General features: G+C 38.1%; 2 protein-coding genes across 16 annotated transcripts in view; both read right to left on the bottom strand.

Annotated features, from left to right (window-relative positions):
- The window catches only part of HDAC8 (histone deacetylase 8), a 288,934-nt gene extending 276,097 nt beyond the window's left edge, over positions 1-12,837 (bottom strand). For all 11 annotated transcript variants that reach the window (XM_066357082.1, XM_066357083.1, XM_066357085.1 and 8 more), the window contains exons 1-4: positions 12,405-12,837; positions 11,820-11,872; positions 9,524-9,654; positions 7,219-7,360 (exon numbers count right to left, since the gene is read on the bottom strand). In XM_066357082.1, the coding sequence (XP_066213179.1) occupies positions 7,219-7,360; positions 9,524-9,654; positions 11,820-11,872; positions 12,405-12,629 (551 nt within the window). In that variant the 5' untranslated portion in view covers positions 12,630-12,837. The remainder of the gene's footprint in view (positions 1-7,218; positions 7,361-9,523; positions 9,655-11,819; positions 11,873-12,404) is intronic.
- Positions 12,838-18,436: 5,599 nt separating this feature from the next.
- PHKA1 (phosphorylase kinase regulatory subunit alpha 1) overlaps positions 18,437-23,299 on the bottom strand; it is a 158,884-nt gene continuing 154,021 nt past the window's right edge. For all 5 annotated transcript variants that reach the window (XM_066356844.1, XM_066356845.1, XM_066356847.1 and 2 more), the window contains 2 exons: positions 22,206-22,406; positions 18,437-21,010 (listed from right to left, as the gene is read on the bottom strand). In XM_066356844.1, the coding sequence (XP_066212941.1) occupies positions 20,837-21,010; positions 22,206-22,406 (375 nt within the window). In that variant the 3' untranslated portion in view covers positions 18,437-20,836. The remainder of the gene's footprint in view (positions 21,011-22,205; positions 22,407-23,299) is intronic.

Below are 23,299 nucleotides of genomic sequence, written 5' to 3'. Positions count from 1 at the left end.
TCTTAACCAAGGATCCATACATGAACTTTAGGAGATCCTTAAACTTTCTGAAATTATATAGAAAAATTTGTGTATGTACATATTTCTAGGGATAGTGTATATAGCTTTCATCAGATTTTAAGAGGTATCCTTGACCAAATTAGGTCAAGAATCACTGACATAAAAGATCAAGTTCAAGCTAGTTAGCTTGGCTACAAGGAAACTTCACATCTCTCTCCACCTTACCTCCAGCCACTTGCCTATAGGAACCCTTGGTTCCAGCTTTAATTATAGACTTAGAAGTTTCCTCAGCTTTCATATCTCTGTGCCTCTACACATGCTGTACAGGAATAATTCCAGGGTTACCTACACATACAGTAAGCGGTGCATCCTAAGTTTGTACCCAGGTCTCACTTCAAATCCTGTCATTCTACTCTACAGTGGCTTGACATTTACATCATGACCTAGTACATACAAATACATAAACATACACTAGGACAAGCTTCATGAAATCTAACTTGATATTAAAAATTTTGGTTGCCATCCATTTATTAAATTGATATATTGTCCCATTAATGAGATGCTGCAACCTAGTTTGAAAAATACTGCACTTGATGTTTACTGATACAGGGATTTCTCCTTACTGAGAAGTTATTATCTTAGTGTCAGCAGTACTAAAGTTTTGAGGTTTCCTAGGAATACAAAGCTGTCATAGCATGAAAGTGTTTGCTAATGAATTGGCCACTTGTATCAGTCCCCATTCAAACAACCTACTCCTTTAATCTCTAGCACACATCCTCATCCATCTGTTCAGTCACTTTGTGTCTCATGCATTGTAAGATATAACAGTTAGTAATTCAATGCCTATCTTTTACAAAGTGAAAGTACAAATCTTATAAAAAACATGCAGGATATCATGAAGTCAGCACACAAAATTACTAATAAGGATCTGGTAGACCATCTTATAACTGAAGAGGAGAGGCATAAATAAGGATAACGATTTTAAAAGTGATTCAAAAGAGTGATTTGAAGACCAAGTGATTAAGAAGCTCTTGGGAAAACTGACGAAGTCCTTGAACATTTTGGCAGAATCAACTCTCTAAATAATCATTTTCCAAGTCTTCCAGGAACTAAAATGTACCATCTTGAAACATCATGGAATTTTGTTAGAAAAATTAGCAGAGAACAAAACAATCAATTCTTGATACACTCTTTGCTTATTGTAAGAAATACATAACATTCAAATTTATTAAACAACACAAAATAAACATATTTTAATAGCTTTTAATTATTCAAGTTAGCATACTATCAGCCCCCCCCCCTTTGTTTTCCAGGTCTTACTTCAAAGCCTGTCATTCTAGCATACAGTAGGGACTTAATATTTACAATAATTACAATAGCCTTCTCCTCTGCCTCTAGTCCCATTTCCTTCTGATTCCATTAGCACACTGTCACCCATTCTAAAATTCTTCAGTAAATCCCCACCAGCCTCAGGAAAAAAAGTCCAACTCTTCAGTATGGTTTACAAAACCTTTATAATTTGGTTTTGTTCTATTTGCTTTTACACTTGAACTACATTTAACTACTTGTAGTTCTCCAAATGCCCCATAATTTCCTCATGCTATGTTTTTATTATTACCTCTGCTTGGAATTGTCTATCCCTACCAATGGGAAGGCAGACTCCTCCGTATTCTGTACAATCCACTACTGTGTACATAACTAGCACACATAAACCATATTGTGTGTGTATTATTGCTGCTTCCCAACTTGTTCCAAGCAGTTTTCATTATAAAAAACTGTTATTGATAAAAAGTAATATAATTAGAGAAAATTATAGGGAAAGTAGGGGAAATAGAAAAAGGTACACATATATATATGTGTGTGAGTATATATACTCACACACATATATATATATATGTATATCATATATGTATATCAGAATATTATACTCCTTACAGAGTCACTGGTATCATTTTGTTGTATACTTGACCCTCAGACAGCACAGGTTTGAACTGCACAGATCCACTTAAATGCAATATTTTTCAGTTGACTGCTACAGTTTAAACCCGTGTCATACAAAGTCCAACTCTGCATCTGGGAATCGGTGAATGTGGAGGGCCCACTGTAGTTAAAATTGAACTTTGGATGGTTCAGGAGATTCATGCCCCAAACCCTTGTGCTGAGCTGATCACAGGTCAACAGTTTTTCCTTTACAGATAGTTTTCATATGTATATTTTTATATGACTCTAATCAAAGTGAATGTATGATGCTGTAGTTATCTGCCCTTTAAAAACAAAGTCAACCTTATATAATATGCATTTTCTTCTTGTTATGCTGTTGTCCTAACCACCATTTTTAATGCTCATATAATAGCCCAACAAATAGATAGGTTGCAGTGTACTACCTAACCATTCCAGTGTTATTGAATGTTTATGTCTCCTTCTCTCCTTCCTCCCCATTTTTAGTCTAATTTAAGAAAGAACTTACCAACTTCATACATATAGCTTTTCCATATATTTTATTGGTTTATTTCCTTAAAATAAATTACCAAGAGTAATAGATCTCATAAGTTAAAGATCTTTCTTCCTTTGGCTCAAACTTGGTAAAAGGAAAAAATATATATATTTATATGATGTTTCCAATTTCACTTCCTCTAATTATTTGGGATGCTAAGTATTTTTCATGTTTCTTTACTATTGCCACTTTTGTAAATTGCTTGTTCATGTCTTCTGACCATTTATCTGAATATTAGTGTTTTAAAAAATCAATTAGAATAGTTTAAAATGTTAACCCTTTGTTATATTTGCTGTAACTATTTTTAATCTCTTCTTATTTTGGTAAAATTTTGGCTGCAAAAGTAATAAAGTCTCATTACAGAAAATATGAAAGCTAGAGAAATACTTTTTTAAAAATCCTCAATAATTCTGCCACCCTAACATAACCATTACTACTATTCCCTCTAGATTTTCCTCCATAGGTGTGTGTGTTTTACAAAGTTGTAATTGCAGTGTGCAAACAATTTTAAAACCTGCTTTTTCATTATCACATAAGTATTTTTATGAAATGCCCTATAGTCTTCATAATTATAATTTAAAATAATGCCATAATATTCCATGGAGAGGATTCCTTATTTCCTTATTGCTAGGCTTTCACGTTATTTCTTTTTTTTTTTTAATAAATAACACTGATAAACACCTTCATACAAATAGCTTTTTCTATATTTTAAATTATTCTCTTAGGAAACATTCCCAGGAGTATGCTTGCTTACTACATAAAAGAGTTTTACCACATGTTGGCTTCCAAACTGCTTTCTTAAGGGCTGAACCACACCACACTATTACTAGCAAACTGAGTACCATCTTTTTCAGTTCTGTTAAACACAGGCTTAAAAAGAGGCTACCTAGTTATTTTAATTTACATTTCTTTGATTAATAGTGATGAACACTGTCCCATTTATTCGAGATGTACTACACTCTTCTGTAAATTGTCTATTCATGTTCTTTGCCCATATTTCTTCTTATACACCATACTATACGAATACCTTAGAAAATACATACCTATCATGCTTCATCATATTTATGTCAAATATGCCTTTTCATCATATTTTAATTCTAAAATGGTCACACAAGTTTTAGGTTATTTTGATTTTTCCATTTTAAACCATCAAATCTATTGATCTTATCTGTTGTGAGTTTTTTTAATTTTTCTGAAAACTTAGAAAACTATTCCGTTTCAGAGGCTTGATAAACATTCAGTCACTCTAGTATTTTAAATTTTGGTTTTTTATATTTAATTTTTCAGTCCCACTGCTACTTAGTTTTTTACAGGAGATGAGAGTATAAATGCTACAAGCTGTCACAATATCACTTACTGAACAATTCTTTTCACTCACATTCATTTGCAACACATACTTTATAATAGACTGAATTCTCATCTATCACCTTCTCTTTGTGGACTTTACTATATTATCATGTCATATCTTATAACTGTGGTACCAGTGTTTTCATTATTCTAGTTTTGTATGTTTAATATATAATAGCATTACTCCATTCTTTTGCAGAATTTTCTTTGAAAATCACTCTTCTTTAGCTTCTAATTATTTGCTGTCTTACCTCTATTTTATGAATTTCTTCAGGGAAGATTGGTTTATTTCATTAGAATATATTGTTAAGGATATTACTGGGTCAATGGGTATGAATATTTTCTCTACTCTTTTAACTCTAATTTCCAAAGTTTTCTAAAAATAATGTGTCAGGTTCACTATAACCCTGCCAGTACCTGGATATTTTGAGGTAAATATTTTTTTTTTCAAAATTGAAAAAATATATCATGCTTTGATTTATAAACCTGTGCTCACTAGTGATGATAAACATATGCTTGACATAGGTTCTTAATTAATACATGTTGAATGAATAAAAGCCATGAATCAATCTATACATGTATTTGGGGATGGAGAAATACTTGATTAAAACAGGAAAGTGCTGGCTAAATGTATAATTGTGGGCTAAGTGCCTATAGTTCATCTGCAGAGAGATTCTAGAGGTGTCAAAACCCCCATGAATTGGGGCAATCCCTAGAAACTCTGTGTAATTTATATTTTTATCACAGGTGTGTCTGTTTCAAAGTAGGATCAGCTGAAAGTTGTCTGAAATAGTTACAATAATAGTGTATAGATATGCCCATACCTACATAAAGCCCAGAAGCAGCCATGATTGGCTTAAGATAGACTGCTTTTCCTTTGGCAGCAAAACAGTGATAAAAAGTATCAGGTATTGGAAACTAGACCTTAAGCCAGTGGTTCTCAAACTTTTTGAAGTCGGGGCACATTTAAAATCCTACAAATAATTGTAGGCACACTATATACAAATTTCTGAGAAATATGTTATAATAATTAAGTCAAATATTAAAAAATATATATATAAAGTCCAAGCATGCTTTTATGCTATATTTATTTCATTTATTTATTAAATGAAATAAATATGACAAAATTAAATTTATTCTGACATTAAAAAACATTTTTATGTTACATTTTTTGAGTTATGCTTTTTAGAATTCATAAAAAAGAGGTGTTAAAAAATAAAAAAATAACAAAAAAGTTATCTTTCTATATATATAGATACATTCTTAGTAAGATTTAGTAAATTTGGCAAGTCTCAGAGTGAATGTGTTAAGTTTTGTCATTCTTGTGTTTATGAGAAACATGAGCTCGATGTGTCCTAGCAATTTCTTCAATGTTTGGGCATATATTTGAAAGGCAAACTCTCATTTCCTCATCAATATATTGAAAAATTCCTCTCTTTTTACTCTAGTTTTGAATGCAGAAAACCCCCACCATACATATCATCTTAACTTTACACCAAACAAAGGACAGAAGAAACTTGCCTCCAGTCTTTCCGGGGAACATGGGGGGGGGGGGAGTGTAAACAATCCAGCACCACAGCTTAACAGCCTTTTGCAACCTAATCAGGCAAGTAAGATGGAGGGTTGGGCAGACTGTCAGCTCACAGTCAATTCCCCACACCTCTGTCCCCCAAAAATCTAAACTCCAAAATCCCTGTTGGGTTTTTGGTCCCCAACAGGCACATATTTCTCTGGAATATCATAGGGTGCACCTGGAAATCTTCTAGGGTGCACCAGTACGCCCTGGCACACACTTTGAGAACCACTGCCTCAAGCAGTGAATTTAAACACATAAGCTCCTCATTATACCACTTTTGTTCTAGAATCATTGTGCCTAGTACTGTGCTAAGTTGTGTAGTCCCAATAAAATGCTAGATTATTCTTATGTTTTCCAAATTTAGTACTGATAAATCAATTTCGAATGTTAAGAATTATTCTCATAAGTTGGAAGCACTAAAAAATTTTAAATAAATAAATAAATAAGCAAGCTCCATCAAGTGTCACATTCAAACTAGATCTGACTCATAGTACCAGGCATTTTCCATGAAACCACACTATGATTCTCAACTTGCTAAGTACAAGAGGGTGTAGGAGTCTTTGGTTCAGGGAAAGTTGGTCTTTTCTACTTTATCTGTAGCTTGAAGTAGAGAAGGTCATTTTTTTTTTCTCATTGGGACTGCTGAAATTTTTTTAATGGAGCAAAAACTAACAAAAGGTAGGTTGTTTCTCTGTTTTTAAAGACCTGTAAAACTTATTCCTAAACATGTAGATTTTAGTAATAAACTTTCTCAAGGAATTCCTTCATTATGAATCTGTTTATCTGATGAAAAAAAAAATCTATGTTACTATCTTAACCTGCTTATGCTGAAATTGTGTGCAAGGTTTTATTCTGAAAAAATAAAGTGTTTTCTCTAGTCTCAAGGACACTGGAGACTTATCAAGGTCATGACCAATAGTATGTAAATGATGCATTAGCACATTGATTAATTCAGTTTTAGAAATCCTTCTTCTCTAACATGTATTAAGTAATACAGACATATTGAGCAAGATGCCAAATGCTGAATAAGGGCCAGCAGTCCTTGTCAGATACAGAGTATAGTTGTTTGAAATATTAACATGAAACTCCAACAGGACTTTTCCTCTAACTCCAAGCAGCACCTAAGAATAGCTGATTCACAGCCCTTCCTTCTTAGAGTAACACCTAACTCTTGGCTGTCACTTTCCTTAGAGATGGCAGCAAAAGCCTCCTTCTTGATTTTCCAACCTTTTGTCTTAAATCTAATCTTATCAATTATTCACCTATTTAAAAATCTATTTGTCACTTCTTTTTTCAACACCTAGTTAGTTCTACAAGGCACCTTTTCCAAGACTCCCATTTTTAACTGAACCCTGCTGGTAAATCTCTTCAGCTCACATACATATTCAATTGGCACCAAAACTGATGTTGTGCCCTAATTATTCTAGTTTCATTAATGTTTTCAGATTATAAATTCCTTGAAGACGAAGATTTACAGAAAGATGAAAGAAATTTTGAGATGTTATCATTTGCCCTGGCCATTTTCCTGATAAAGAAACTGAGGCCTAAAGAGGTTAATTGGTCCTAGTCAGTTAGCCAAGGTTGCTGAAAAAGCCCAAGGTCCTGACTTTTAAGAGTTTGCTTTCCACTATTATTATCACCTTCTATTTCCCTTGCATCTCTTCAGAATGTCTAGTAAAGTGCTAATATATATACAAATCTCTCAGTAAGTGCCAATACAATAAGCATAAGAGTTTACATAACTATAAGTAAGGAATTGACTCAAGGAAAGAGGCAGAAAGCAGAAAGGTCATGTTCTTACTTCTTTGCATGATGCCACCCTCCGGACCAGTTAATTGCTACTTTGCACATTCCATCAATCAGGCACTGGGCAGCTGTGATTGTAGCCCCTCCCACAGCTGCTGCGTAGTCAAATATTCCTTCAGTAGCTGGGCAGTCATAACCTTCGGGCAAATATTAAATGAACTTGTTAGACGATGAATTGGAAAAATAGGGGTATGATATTGTGATTTATAATAAGAAATATATATTTGGTTTTTGTCCCCATTTCTGGGACACAGCTCCTAAAACTCTTGGAATTTCCTAAGTGATGAGTGGTAAAGGTATCTTTGTTAATGAGATGACAAGCGGACCACACTTAAGGATGGGGGCTGGTTGCCAGTGGAATCAACCTTGTGAGTAGAGGGCTTGGAACTGTCAGTGCTACTCCTTGATCTCCAGTGATAGGAGAAGAGTTGGAGATTTAGTTCGAACCACCAACTGGTCTCTGATTTAATCAACCACACTATGTAATAAAGTCTCCATAAAAACCCAATAGGAGAGGGTTTGGAAAGCTTCCAGGTTGATGAACACATGGAGATTTGGGGAGAGTGGTGCACTTGGGGAGGGCATGGAAATTTTGTATCCTTTCCCCATACCTCGCCCTGTGCATCTTTCCCATATGGCTGTTCCTGAGTTATACCATTTTATAGTTGACTCTTAAACAATGCAGGGGTTAGGGATGAACCATCCCACACAGTTGAAAATTTGTGTATTAACTTTTCACTTTCCCAAAACTTAACTACCAATAGACTACTATTGACCTTCCAATACCAGTTAATTAACACATACTTTTTAAGTTATATGTATGTATACTGTAGTCTTACAATAAAGCAAGCTAGAGAAAAAGGTTATTAAGAAAAGCATAAAGAAGAGAAAAAACATTTACAGTATTTATTGAAAACAAAATCTACATATAAGTGGATCTGCATAGTTCAAACCTGAGTTGTTCAAGGCTCAACTATATAATTAAGGGGTAATCTAGAAAGTAAATGGGCTTCCCAAGTTTTGTGACCCACTCTAGCAAACTAGTCAAACCCAAGGACTGGGTCAGAAGTATAGGTAACAACCTGGGCTTGTGAATGGCATCTGAAGTGGACAGTAGTCTTGAGGGTCTAAGCCTTTTATCTGTGGAATCTGATGCCATCTCCAGGTAGACAGTGTCAGAATGGAGTTGGATTAAAAGGACACCCAGCTGATGCCATAAGCATTGCTTGGTGGTTTGGGGGTAAACCCCTTTACCACATATTGGAATTGGGTCCAGAACTCTATTGGGAGGAACAGGTTGAAGTATGACAACAACATACTCTATCAAAAAGCTGTATGCTAAAATCAGTTCAAAACAAAAGAGAAACATCTCCAATGTTGGGAAAAGAATTAAAGTGTTGAAATAGAAACATTAAATCTTCAAGATAACTAGTCTCATCCTATAGATCAGTGGTCCCCAACCCCCAGGCCACGGACCAGTACCGGTCCATGGGCCATTTGGTACCGGTCCACAGAGAAAGAATAAATAACTTACATTATTTCTGTTTTATTTATATTTAAGTCTGAACAATGTTTTATTTTTTAAAAATGACCAGATTCCCTCTGTTACATCCAAGACTCACTCTTGACACTTGTCTTGTAAGTTCGACAATTATATTTTAAAATACCACAATTTTTACGCCAGTCGCATAATTTTATTTTGTGCATTTATCCGTCCCACCCTAAAGGCTAGTCTGTGAAAATATTTTCTGACATTAAACCAGTCTGTGGCCCAAAAAAGGTTGGGGACCACTGCTAGAGATGGAGAAACTGAGGTCTGAGAGGAGATATGTTTTATCTATTGTCACAAAGAGCAAGGACTGCCCCCAATCTAGTCTGTTAAACCATGCTATTTCTCTAGATTTTCTTATTGGTCACTTCCAATTTTTTTTTTTTAATGCTGCTGTTTAATGAAAGATAAAGTAGAAAACTTAGTCAGAACATAAGTCTGTATTCAAGTTAAAACATAAGGTAATAGGAAAGTTAAATCAGCATACATACAGCCAGACCCAATCTGGGCACTGCTATTAGGTCACAAGCAGTTGAACAATTTTCTTCCATCTGATGCATCATTCAGTTCTGCTCAACTCATATGATTTGCTTGTTAAGTGAGATGTATGTGGCTAAGTGAGAGATTAAGATTGTGGCTATCGTTCTTAATTAAAAAGTATTAAAGACCACCATGCAAGTTATAAAAGATTAAGTAGTTATATTATAGATATAGTTGTGTATCTCCCACCATTGCTCAATAATGACTTTACCTAGCCCATATTCTATGGAGTCTGGATGATCATCATCTCCTTCTTGGCTGACCTTCTGGAGATGCTGCAGATAGGCATCGGTGTGGAAGGTGGCCATCTCCTCCATGGAGGCCACTTTGGGTTTAACTATTCTAATAATAACAGAGAACGAAGAGAGGTGAGTGAGTCAGATCCAGAATATAAAAGAAACTAGAAGCAGTACCCAGTAATCTGAGCAGAAAACACAACTCCTAGCTTCTGGTTCCAGTGGCTGAATTAATAAATATGCTCTGTTCTTCCATTGCATTATGTAGTCTTCAGTTCTTCACATCTGTGTAATGGCTCCATTATTGGGGGTAAGAGGATAGAGTTTTCTCTTGAGTTTATAAGTAGTAAAAGAAAGTATATTTAAGTTAAATAATCAGGTATTGGACAAACATTATTCTGTGAGTTACATCTTTCATAACAAGCCAGTAGGCTGAGATATTGTCATTTGAATTAGTTCCTAACTGGGCCATGTAATCCTTTCAGCTACATTTTTACTTTCATAGGCAGCTGTATTGTTTTGAATTCCGAATTTGAAGTCAGAAGTCTACTCCTGTCCTAACTGTACTTACCAGCTTTATAACCTCAGGTAAGAAGACTCTTCTGTAGTTCAGTTTTCTCATCTGTAAAGTGGGGAGATCTTATGGAACTAATGTGAACATTAAATGATAACATATATAAAAATGCTTTGTGGATAATTATCATTGTTAATATTAAAGAACTTCAAAAAGGCAACCCAAAATATAAAAGTTTCTGTGTTTGGTCCTTCGCATTTGCCTCTGAAAGGAAGGAGGAAGAAAAAACAGAGCTGGGCTTCCCTTAGAATCTTCCAACCAACTTCTCACAAGACAAACAGAAGTGACTGAGAGTGAGAACAGAGGGTGCTAAGCTAACAACCTCTTACCACCTCTAACCTCTAGCTCCCTATTTACTTCCTGAGTCCAGTACAGTTGCTAATGCTCTCTAGCCCTGGCCACTCAAAGGGGTGGCCTATAGACTGATAGCAGCATCACCTGGTAGCTTGTTAGAAAGCTCACCTCAGACCTAACGAATCAGTATTTGTATTTTAACAAGGTAATTCATATGCATATTCAAGTTTGAAAAGCAATGACCTAGACCACAGGAGGGCAGTAGTGTTTTTTTATGTTTGCTGATTGGGAACTGAGCCCTGAGTTTCCTGTTAATTAGCATATCTTTTCAGGTTCCTACTGTCACCAAACAGGCCATAAGAATCCTGAGGCTCAGCCTCAAAAATTAAATATATATAGTCAAGATCAGAGGATTTGATTCTTGCTAATTCTTCAAGAAATCATGTCTACATCTTGGGAGGTGACAAATCTGCCTTTTAAAATAAAAATTTTTAGTTTCTTGGACTATGTTTTCCAGCCCTAATAGCTCCTTCATCTAGCAACTTTCCTCCTATTTAACAAATACTTACTGAAAGCCTACTTAATCTGCAAGGAAATTTGGCTTAGTTTTGATTTGTTTGTCTTAAAGTCACTTTTTGAAATGTTAAATGACTTTAAAGGAAGGCATATAGTTTTTATGCTTATCAAATATATGGGTTTAAAAAATGGTTGAAAACATTCCTAAAGTAAAGTACTTGATAAGTAATTTAGTCGATAATAAGGATAAAATTTTAAAGTGTATTTACAGTACCTCTGGGAGAGAAATGAAGCACAGCACACTAGCAGGTATAAACAGACACTTATTTGACAGGAAAATGTCATAAATAATCTTACAAGTGTTAGGGTTATAGTCCTTACTCTTAAAATGACAAACAGCAAGCTCATTTAAAAAAAGAAGTACTTCGTTCTGAACCTCATTCAAGAGTTTGCTTTGGCTTTAACTTGTCTCCTGCCTCACTTGTTAAAAAGTTTGCTGTTGGTTGTGGGGTGTGTAAAAGTCTTAAGTTGAACCAATACCCTCAGATCTAGCTTAGGTGGAGGGGGAGACCCAAACCAGAACACCTCTTTGCTGAACACCTTTTATTCAGTACCCAAGTGTAGTCACCACAATATCTCCTCAAAGCACGTATGCCTAAGATACTTTCCCTGTCAGCAGTCAAGTCCCATTTCAAATGAAAATCACGTGCTTATGCACCTTTGTCAAGTTTTCTTAATTCTTCAATAGCTTTCACTAGGTTACAGGCAAATTACAAACTCTGCGAACCCCAGAAAAGCTTTAAAAGAAACTTTAGTCCTGTTGTGAAGTAGGATATTAAAGTTGGGAATCCCTGGGTACAGGGTTTTGTTCATGAAAGATAACTTACCTCATTTGCTTATGCAGTGCATATGCTTCAATCAAAGAGTGTACCATACTGGCCTAAAAACAAACGCAAAAAAAGAGGGGGGAAAAAGCAAAAAAATAGTCTCTCAATGTTTAATTCAGAGAAATTGTATCCACTTCATTCTGAAGAAAGGAACAAACTTTTAGCCCTACTTTCTTCATTTTACTTAATAGTTACAATGTTTAGACAATAAAGATACAAAGTGTCTAAGTCGATAAAGCGAAAGCTACCGGGCCTGACGGAGGCCATGGACCACTTTCTCCTGCACCTTCTTCTCCACGACCTCAGGGACCCCTTGCAGTACAGACCCGAGCCGTCAGTGCCATAACCTCCTCCGCCCCCCTCCTCGCCCCCACCTGTATCTGTGGGGCTACCGGCTGCTAAACGCTGCGCTCCCAAAAACAGTAAGAAAGCACTTCCTCCATCACCTAGTACAGCTGCCCAACTTAGTGCTGAAGATTCTCCCAGTCCAGTATCTTCTTCGCTTCCTAACGCCCTCCGGACCAACCTTCCTCACCACCACCCCCACCGCAAAAGCCCACGGTCTTTCATCCCAGCCTCTCTTACCCGTTTGGGGACTTTGGCCAGGGAATCGCACATGCTGACATACTCGGGACTATAGATGTAAACCGGGGGCAGCGACTGCCCACTGTCCGCAGGTTCCTCTGGCTCCTCCATCTTCCACTTCCAGCCGTTCCAGAGCCACCGTTCGGATCCGGCTCTTTTTGGACTCAGCCCGGGCTCCGGTTCCTGCTCCTCTGATCGGCCGCAGCGGTGCTCCCTGGTCAACATTCCCTCCTGCTCTCGAGATCGCCAGAGTCACTGTCCTCACTCCCCATCCAATTGAAGAAATGCATGGGCCTTCTCGGGCCAGAACTCTTCCATTTACTGACCACAGTTCCAAAACGGGAGGTCGGCAGGTAAAAAAGCCTTGATAACTGCCAGTTAGGATCGATGTTTTATGGCACAAATAAGCACGGTCAAAATCAACCATCCTTGTTGCCCTACGGGGCCATTTGAGATGAGGTCAGACCAGCTTCAGAGCATGCTGGGAGGTGTAGTTTCGAAGGGTTTGAGTAGCGGAAGAACTGGGACTAATTACTAAAATAGCCGCGAATTTAAGTTTTAGCTCTAAAAGAAAAAAAAAAAAAAAAAAAAAAAGCCTCAACTCTTTATGAATTGTTTTAATCTGAAAGCAGACCCATATAACCATATAAATAGTTAAAGACAGACACACTGTGGCCTCCAAGCTACATCAGAGTGGCTTAGTGGAGGACTAAAGGTACAAAGGGTTTGAAAAGTTCACATAGTGAATTCTGTGTCTCTGTGACTCGTTGCTTTTATCGGCTATCCATGTTCCTGTAAGAGTTAACAATCTGAATAATGCCCTCTGGCAAAGCTGATAGCACTTTCCTAAGAGGCTGGCTGGTACTCTGAAAATTGCTTGGTAAGTTCCAATCAAGTAATGATGTCAAATTACTCCTTGAAAATTCGCGTGTACTAAAGGTGTAAGCAGATATTTTCACTGATGTTTGGAGACTCCAATTTATCTCTCCCCTCTCCCTTTGATTTTGCAGCTGTTGAAAGGTTAGGGAACTGTTTTACATTTCACATGATGGTCCACATTAAAGAATATTCTGAAGCAGTTTTAGAATTAGTACCAGTATTATTTCCAAGTTCTTAGGGGACCCTGTGTACTGATGCAAGCTGGCCAATGCCAAAATCCCCAACTCTCATATGAACCTGAACTAACCTACTAACATCCCTCAGACAACAATCTTTACTTTCTTCAAAACTTACCTAGCTTTGCCTGACCAGGCGGTGGCACAGTGAATAGAGTGTTGGACTGGGATTCGAGACCCCCAGGTCGCCAGCTTGAGCGCGATCGCTCCAGCAAGGGGTTACTCGGTCTGCTGAAGGCCCATAGGCAAGGCACATATGAGAAAGCAATCAATGAACAACTAAGGTGTCACAACCAAAAATGGATGATTGATGCTTCTCATCTCTCTCCGTTCCTGTCTGTCTGTCCCTATCTATCCCTCTCTCTGACTCTCTCTCTTTAAAAAAATAACAACACACACACACAAAAAAAAAAACAAAAACAAAACTTACCTAGCTTCTTACTTTCTAAATGTGTATTGAGCATTGTGATATGCACTTGGCTACATTATTTCTCTTTCTCTCACTAGAGAGGAAAAAATAACAATAGTCTAGATGAGAAATAATGATGATTTAAACTAAGGTAGAGACAATGGGAACAAAGAGGGAGAAATGATGCACAGGGTCCATTCAATAGGACTTTCTTTTTTTTTTTTTTTTTTTTTTTGTATTTTTCTGAAGCTGGAAACGGGGAGAGACAGTCAGACAGACTCCCGCATGCGCCTGACCGGGATCCACCCGGCACGCCCACCAGGGGTCGACGCTCTGCCCCTCCGGGGGGTCGCTCTGCCGCGACCAGAGCCACTCCAGCGCCTGGGGCAGAGGCCAAGGAGCCATCCCCAGCGCCCGGGCCATCTTTGCTCTAATGGAGCCTTGGCTGCGGGAGGGGAAGAGAGAGACAGAGAGGAAGGAGGGGGTGGGGATGGAGAAGCAAATGGGCGCTTCTCCTATGTGCCCTGGCCGGGAATTGAACCCGGGTCCCCCACATGCCAGGCCGATGCTCTACCGCTGAGCCAACCGGCCAGGGCCTCAATAGGACTTTCTTACTACTTAAATATTAGCGAGAAAGAGGGAGATGGAAGAGTCACTGAAAACTGTTAAATTTAATGTCTAGGACTAGGTGAAGAGAAGGCTAGTAGTATCAATAAAAGGAAAAGAAAAACAAGGAGGAACAACTCACAGGATAGAGCAGAACAAATATCACTTTGATTTTTAAAATGTTAAGTGTTTAATTTCATAAATTAATGAGTTAAACAGGTGCCTAACCCATTTTTTTCCTACATAAGAGAGAACTAAAATTATGAGTGGCTGAAATAGCCAAGGGAACATGGCTTCTTCCACTGGAACATCTAATAGTCACATCTAACTCAGTATTTTCAAAACAAATTTCTGATTTCCCTATCTAAGTCTTTCCCACCCCTTCCTCATCTTCCATAGCTCAGTAATGAAATCAACAGCTATCAAATTGCCCAAGTCAGAAACCTGTGAGTTATTTGTATTCCCTCTTTTCCCCTCACTCTCAAACTTAATTCGTCAGCAATTTCCATTAGTTCCACCTACAAAACATGTCTTAAATACTGTATATCCACTTCTCTCCCTCAGCACTGCTGCTACCCGAATCCTGGCACTATAATCTCTCGCCTGGACTTTCTGAAATATTTAACTAGTTTCTACTTTCTTTTTTTTTTTAATTCAGTGAGAAGTGGGGAGGCAGAGAGAAAGACTCCTGCATGTGCCCCAACTGGGATCCACCAGGCAAGCCCACTAGGGGTGATGCTTTTCCTATCTGGTGCTTTGCCTTGTTGCTCAGTAACAGAGCTCTTCTTGGCGCCTGTCACTGAGGCCATGGAGCCATCATCAGCACCCAGGCCAACTTGCTCCAAGGGAACCATAGCTGCAGGAGGGGAAGAGAGAGACAGAGAAAGAAGTGAGAGGGGGAGAGGTGGAGAAACAGATGGGCGCTTCTCCTGTGTGCCCTGACAGGGAATTGAACTCAGGACATCCACACACCGGGCCAACACTCTACCATTGAGCCAACCAGCCAGGTCCCTCTAACTAGTTTCTATTCCACTCCTGCTGACCTAAACCTATTCTTTTTAGCAGCCACCACAGTAAGATTTTTAAAAAAAATATCTATCAGATGTCACTTTTTAAAACCTGTCCTACACCATGCGTGAGAACCTTTGAGGTAGAAAGAGAATGTAATCTTGGGGAATGCCTGATTGTGGTGCTTAGGAAGAAGAAAAGATGCCAGAAAGGAGACAAAAAAGGAATAGCTGAGTGAGAATAAGTATTGTACATTTTCAAAGAAATTGAGGAATTGGAGGGTTATAAGGGAGAGGTAGTAACAATGTCATATATTGCAAGAAGCAAAGAATCTTTTTGCCATTAGGAATTCCTTAGTGTTCTATGAAAAAAAAAAAAAAGAGAGGTAGGGAATAAAACCAGACTGCAAGGGGTTCAGGAGTGAGGCCAACACTGTCAAGTGTAGTTTCCTAGTTGAAGAAATGTGATTATAACAGAAAGGAGTTAGTATATCAGCCTGGGGAGGAGGGCAGTGTCAGAGCCCAGGAATGCTCTTTAGGATAAGGAAAAAAATGCATGTGTTTATAGACAAAGGGGAAAATGTCTTTGGGCCTATAGATTTGACTGAAAGGTGATATCATGACAGGTAGGCAATATAAGGAGAAAATGGGACTTGTCCTGGACCTTACTGGATAGGCAGTGGAAGGGACAGGGCAGGATATACACTGGCCAAATGATACCCTAAAATCTATACTCTAATAAGATGACATGAAAAAAGATTGTTTTGTGTGTTCTTTCAGATCTAGCAAACAAACAGGTAGCTGAACACTTCAACATTCCAACTTTGCTTTTAAACTGGAAACAGTATCCTCAATTGGCATACAATGTAGCAACATGATTCAACTACGGAGAAAGATAAATTGTTGCAGGAGACTTTGAAATTGGCAGTATATTCCTGCAGCAAATCTCACAGAGAGGCTAGACCCTTGTTTATGTTTAAGACAGGGTACAAACCATGCCACAAGTCCTTACCCTCAATTTTCCATGTGTTTAATACCCATATGGTCCTTCAGTTAGGAAGAAAACCCTTTCCAAAGTGCTGGATTTGCAGTCAGAGAACTTAGGGTCAGAGGAAGTAGTCTGAATAGTGACTCCAAAGTTTACTTGTGTGGTGATACTGAGCAAGTTCCTTGACTGACTTTCTTCAGATATTATTGCTAATGGTAGTTTTTGAACCAGCAAGGTCAGGTTGGGCTGTGCTACTTTTGGTGATCTCCCTTGCCCTTACTTGCTGGTGGAAGCAGGCAGAAGGGAAAGCAAACACATTAAAAAGGCACCTACCCCTTTGGCCACCTTCTTTTATGAATTTCACAATCTGCCTAGCAATACCTCCTCAACTGTACTTAACAGACTGACTCTTGTTTTCATACCACTTTCTAATGTCTTTTTCTTCGAATGGTGTTGTCATTGAGAATGTGAACTCTAGAGTCAGTCTGCTTGGGCTCAAATCTCATCTCTAGCACTTCCTAGCTGTTTGATCTGGAACAATTTGCTTAAAGCCTCAGTGTCTCAGTCATCGCCAAGTGCCATATAATAATGTCTGGAATTATGCCAAATAGTCCTTAATTTGGGGGAAAGTCTCCCTTCATTGTTGTTTTCACACCCACTTTACTACTATGTGAGGATTGCTAGTGGTTTAAGAATAGGTCTGTGGCTTTTAGGCTTAACCTTAAAAGAAATCAGTCTTCTGCTAAATATAGGGTGATCATATCATCCAAACTGGCACACTTTTGGGAGTGACAGACAGTGCTATTAATAATTTTTCCAGGACAACAGACATAAATGGGGACTGTCCTGGGCAAACCAAGACCCAAGGTTATTCAAGTTTAATAGGAAACGAAGACTAAATGTGGAAAACACTGTATTTCCACAGCAGCCATACAGGTATTAGGTATTTTAAGTGCAAAAAAGGATGGTAGAGGTTTTGTGAGCTGTGGCTAAGAACAACTTTTGTTCCACGAGCTGCATAAAATTACCAGAATGTAGTAAAACCTAGTTAACCAAAATGAGACTATTTTTTTTTTGGTAGTTTTCTGAAGCTGGAAACGGGGAGAGACAGACAGACTCCCGCATGTGCCCGACCGGGATCCACCCGGCACGCCCACTAGGGGGCAACGCTCTGCCCCTCCAGGGCGTCGCTCTGCTGTGACCAGAGCCACTCTAACGCCTGGGGCAGAGGCCAAGGAGCCATCCCCAGCGCCCGGGCCATCTTTGCTCCAATGGAGCCTCGGCTGCGGGAGGGGAAGAGAGAGACAGAGAGGAAGGAGAGGGGGAGGGGTGGAGAAGCAGATGGGCGCTTCTCCTGTGTGCCCTGGCCGGGAATCGAACCCGGGACTTCTGCACGCCAGGCCGACGCTCTACCACTGAGCCAACTGGCCAGGGCCCAAAATGAGACTATTGCTACTATTCATCCTTGCTGGGTAAATCGTCTTTTGTTACACAAAAGGCTAATGAGTGGTACAAACAAGATTCTGATGAATATTTATAATACTTAACAGAACAAATTGTTCTTAGTACTTTCTAGTAATGTAGAAGCACCATTTGCACACAATTGTAAATGCTGAGTAAAGATCAGTCTTATTCATTCATCAGAATAGGTTTCCTAAGATATCAATAAATCCAATTGAATTTAGTGAGCCTACTTTGAGTGGGTATGATTTTGAATTATAAAACTGCATTTCTTTACATATATATTATATGATGTGCAATATTTGATCTATGTATTAATACCATTCTACTTTGACCCAATTAATAAGTTTTGACTGTACTGTATAATTAGAGTATATGAAATAGAGCCATAAAATAAACTCCAACAACAAAAACACACATTAAGTATTACACATTGGCACCAGACATGATTTAATGAGAAATTTTATTTTTATTCTATTTTAAAGACAGAAATGCTTTAAAAATATCCAATGTGTCTTTTAGTATCACATGCTTAAAATGAATAAAATACAAAGAGCTTTCTAAAAGTTTGGTTTAAAAGTGCAGCATAGTGCTAAGCAACTCAGTAAACCCAGAGAAATGCAGCCATTAGTGTCAGTTCAGGCAAGTTACTATGGGAAGAAGTGGTGGTTTTCACCTGCACCACTGCAGATGTACTCCTTGTGGTTGGGGTATACTCGCAGCTAGTGAAAAGACAAAGCTTCAGAACAGGTTGTAAATTATAAGTGATCAGAAAATCATGTAAGCAGAAAGCTACTTACTCTGTGTTTCCATTTGCTCTAAGAGAGGTATTGAGACTGCTTCCCATTATCCTTTTGTTTCTGGCTATTTTCTATCACCCTACTCTACTCACTTATGTGTACTCATAAGTTTGTCACTAGTACTGTAAGAATTATTTAGAGAGTCCCCCATCTCCATCCCCATTCTTGGGGAAAATCCTGAAAAATTTGAGGGAAAGGAGGTGACTACAGGAGGAAATTCTCTGAGTGCAAACAGGGAAATTAGTAGTCTTTACACATAAATCAGAAGGAACCCTCTACAGACTAAATGTGTCCTTCCAAAATTCATACATTGAAACTTTAATCCTCAGTATCATGGTATTTAGGATTAGATGAAGTCATGAGTGGAGTATGGAGTCCCCACGACAGGATGAATATCCTTATAAGAATAGGAAGAGACCAGAGATCTGTGTCTACACCATGTGAAGACACAGCAAGAAGGCAGCCATCTGCAAACCAGGAAGCAGGCTCTCACCAGACATTGAATCTGCTGGTACCTTGATCTTAGACCTCTTAGCCTCCAGAATTGTGGAAAATATATGTTTATTTTTAAGCCACCCAGTCTATGATTTTTGTTATAGCAGCCAGAACTAAGACAGAAAGTTGAAGAAACATTCTTCAAACAAGGCTACCTAAACATGGGACCAGAAAAGAGGACTTAATGATTCTTCCACGACCCTTTGTGTGTCAGCCTGAGGCCACAGTTACTGCCCCTCACACACAAACAACACTCATATTTATCATACTTACTTAGTCTGTCAAATGTAGATACAGATATACAGGCACATGAAAATACTTATATTCAGAAAACTTCTCATGTATACTTAGACACACAAATGCAGATGTGTTCAAGAAACAGATATATGCCCACCAAACAGCAAGATATGTAGGACACTATAGAATGAGGAAGTGAAAATATAAGTGAAAGAGTTTAAGAACATATGGGAGGGCAGGAAATTGGGGGTGGGGTGGATGCTATAGAAAAGTAAGTGAGTGAAACAGAGACCAGGTGAACACAAGGAAAGAGTGTTCAGTGCAGCATCCATAGACTGAAATGCTGAATTCCTGTTTGCCAAAGACAAAGGCTTCAACTAGTCTCTGTGTTGCGTGCTGCCCACCCTTAAGAGGCCAGGAGTATAGTCATGAGGTTCTCTTCAGGACATTTACCCACCTCTGATTCTCTCTTTGCTCTCTAGGTACAATACACTACCCAGGCATCTTCTTTTCTGCCCCCTTCCTCTCTGAAATTGGGTTCCTGGCTTCATTTCTCTGGGTAATTAATTCTGCATTGTCTGCTTCAAATATGTATCTGAGTCCCAGCAATCTTCATGAAAAAGTGATTTCAAGAGTTAATACACAAATCCTGAACTATACACACTGGATTTGTTTTTTTTTGTTTTTTGTTTTTTTTTTATATTTCACCAAAGAGAGAGTAGAAATTATGTGTGCAGATACAGAGAAGGCAAAAGCAGAAACAATAATTCAACACAGAAAGGCATTTATCACTCAGTGTGAAGCAACATATGAGTAAAGAAGGAAACTATAGTCTGCTACTCCCTTTTTCCAAGAAAAGGCACTTAGATTAGATACTTGCAATTTATAACAGCATAAAATGCAACCATTTAGGGTTTTACTCACTTGAAATGAAGTCCCAAAGCACTCACTATTCATTCACACAAAGAAACCATACATTAAAATAAAAACCAAACTTGAAGAATAAGTTATTATTAATACCTGCTCCCTAAATAGGAGTTAGAAAACTTAGTATGTAACAACTCTAGAGAACAAAAACACATGCATACTTTTGTGAACCATGAAAGAATTAAGGTCCACAATGAAATCTGAGTGAGCAAGGGTTCACTTCATCTAAAGCAGTTAGTTAACAGAAAAGTTCACTTTTCTTGGGAGTGATGAGTTGAAATGGGGCAGGGTGGGAGTGATCCGGCCATCACATTTCAGTTCCACGCACGATCAACCGAGGCAGGAACCAGCTGTCAAAAGGCTCCCAGTAGCCAGGGCCCAAAGGCCTTATTGCATGGCACAGATGCTGTGGGGCAGGAACTCCTGCACGTAGGTGGCGGCTGCCTTGGAGAGGTAGGTCATGGTGCCAAACCTGCCACTAGGTGCACTGTCATACAGAAGAGTACAGATGCCAGATGCAGGATCCTTTCCCAAAATGATGTCATCTGCACCAAGGGTTTTCTGTTTGGTTTTCAAGGGTGGGAGAACAGAGGGGAAAGGAAAAATTACTATTCCTATTAATTAAAGTCCTGATTGGGATAACTCAGAGCCTCCTCCCCATCACCAATTAGTTGGATCTTAGGCTGTTTAGCCAGGAAAGGATCAGGTTTATACACAAAGCAGTGAATATGAGTTCCTATGCATGCATTTTTCACTATATCCAAAAATATTATAAAATTTTCTTTAAAGTATTAGTTGTTTAGAATTTTTGAAAGTTAAATATAACCATTAATTAAATGAGTTGTGTCTATTAAAATTCAAATGTTAATACTTACAAATCACCCTAGAGTGACTTTGGTCTGAATCATTCTAATATTACTGATTTCAGCTGTGTATTATTTAATCTTGCATTTGATCATTATTTTTTTTCTAAGTCTACTTAATTCAAATAAACCATAAGCTTTGCAAGCTAGTGTCTATGTCTAAAAGAGATCACATTTTTGATACATGAACTAACTGCAACACAAAATATTTAAAATTATGACTGTTTTAGAAAATCCTGGGCACTTTTAATCTCTTTTGCATCCCCCACAGTGCCTAACATAATGAAACACCTATTACATGTTTTAGAGATTTTCCTATTGAGAACAGTGCACATCTTTCACCTTATGTGTTCCTACACTTAATCTAGAAAATATTTGGAAAACTTTCAATAAATAGTTTACATTTTAAAAATATGGTTTCTTTTCTGGAAGAAAAGTTATTAAGAAAGTAAGAAAAGTGTACATTTAAAAGGTTCACTTTAATATTTTCCTATAGGTAAGCAGTAAAAGCAAAAGCGAAACAAAACAAAACTAAATGAAATCTGTTTTCTTTAATAGTTTGGGAAGGATATGACATCCAATAATCTCTTATTAAGTCCTTCTCAGAACAAAAAGTACTATGATCAGAAGTTTGAAATATGATGAAAAGCGTAACAGTCTCCTGAGATTCAGGCAACTTTACCATCTAACATAGCTACAAAACACATGGTGAAACACAAGTCATTTCGCCGCCTACTTCCTTTGCAATCAGCTCAGAGCCACTACAAAAGGGACTCAGAAAAGAGCTGTAAGGAGGAGGGTACAAGAAAGTGACCTTGGCTTCATGAAGAACTCTAAATGCAGTCAGGTTAGTACCAGACATTCCCGTTTAAGAAAACAATAGGTTTGCCTACCTGTTCTTGAAGGAACAAGTCATTGGCAATATGCACTATTTTTTCCACAGCAATGATGCTTCCAATACTATGAATTTCAATATCTGCCATCATGGTGAGGACAAGGATAGCTTCAACCAGAAGCTGGCGGTATTCTGGCTGAGGTACACGATTTAGAACAGACTCCACATGAACAGAGAATTTAATTTCACCTGGAGTCATCTGGTATAGAGAAAAAGAAAATCACTTCTGAAGGACCCATCATCAGGAGACATAAATCACCTATTCTGAAAGGCAATAAAAACATTGTAGCAAAGAGCACTACTTCAGTACCCTTTAAAGTAATTGAGTGAATAGGTTCAATCTTTCTGGAAGGCAATCTGGCATTGCCAATGAGTCATAAAAGTATCAATGCCTTCTAACCCAAAATCCTATTTCTGGGAGTTCAACCTAGCAAAATAATTCAAGACAGAGAAAACAATATATGCATGAAAGTGTTTATAGCAGCATTAGTCACCAGTGCAAAACTAGAAGTAACCTAAACATGGGAATGGTTGTGTAAATAATGGTGTATCATGGTATAGCAACTTCATGAGTTTTATAGTCATTTAAAAGGATAAATATGATGACCATGTGTTGTGGACCGTAAATGGCAAAAAGCCTTTGTAGATTCGAGGCTTAGCAAATGGCTAAATTCTCCCTACTCCACCTCCATATTGGCTATCATGCTGAGTATTTACACCCATTTCACTTGCTTGCTTAAGTTGCTGGAAGCAATTTACATGCCCTTCCTCTTACTCTTTGTTCAGATGTTGGTTGATTTCGCTTATGCATGGTGGGGGGAATTCCTGTTTATGCCTTGGGAGAGTTCCTGTTTTAGCCTCAGATGTGTAACTTTGTATCAAGGACTTCCTTGATTTGCATATGGCTATATAATAAAGCAAACTGGGCCTATGGGGCACTCGGATATTGCCATCAGCATTGAAGAGTCCTCCCAATCCCATCCTTTTCTCTTAATAAGTCTGTTTTCTTAATTCCGCACTGTTCACATTCAAAATCCAGAATTAGGAGCCGCGCTGGTCCATGGCAACCGTGGATAAAGAAAAAAAGAATAT

The sequence above is a fragment of the Saccopteryx leptura genome, chromosome X (assembly GCF_036850995.1).
Source record: "Saccopteryx leptura isolate mSacLep1 chromosome X, mSacLep1_pri_phased_curated, whole genome shotgun sequence".
Taxonomy (NCBI): domain Eukaryota; kingdom Metazoa; phylum Chordata; class Mammalia; order Chiroptera; family Emballonuridae; genus Saccopteryx; species Saccopteryx leptura.
Note: the sequence above shows the minus strand (reverse complement) of the source record. Positions and strands in the feature narration are given on the sequence as shown.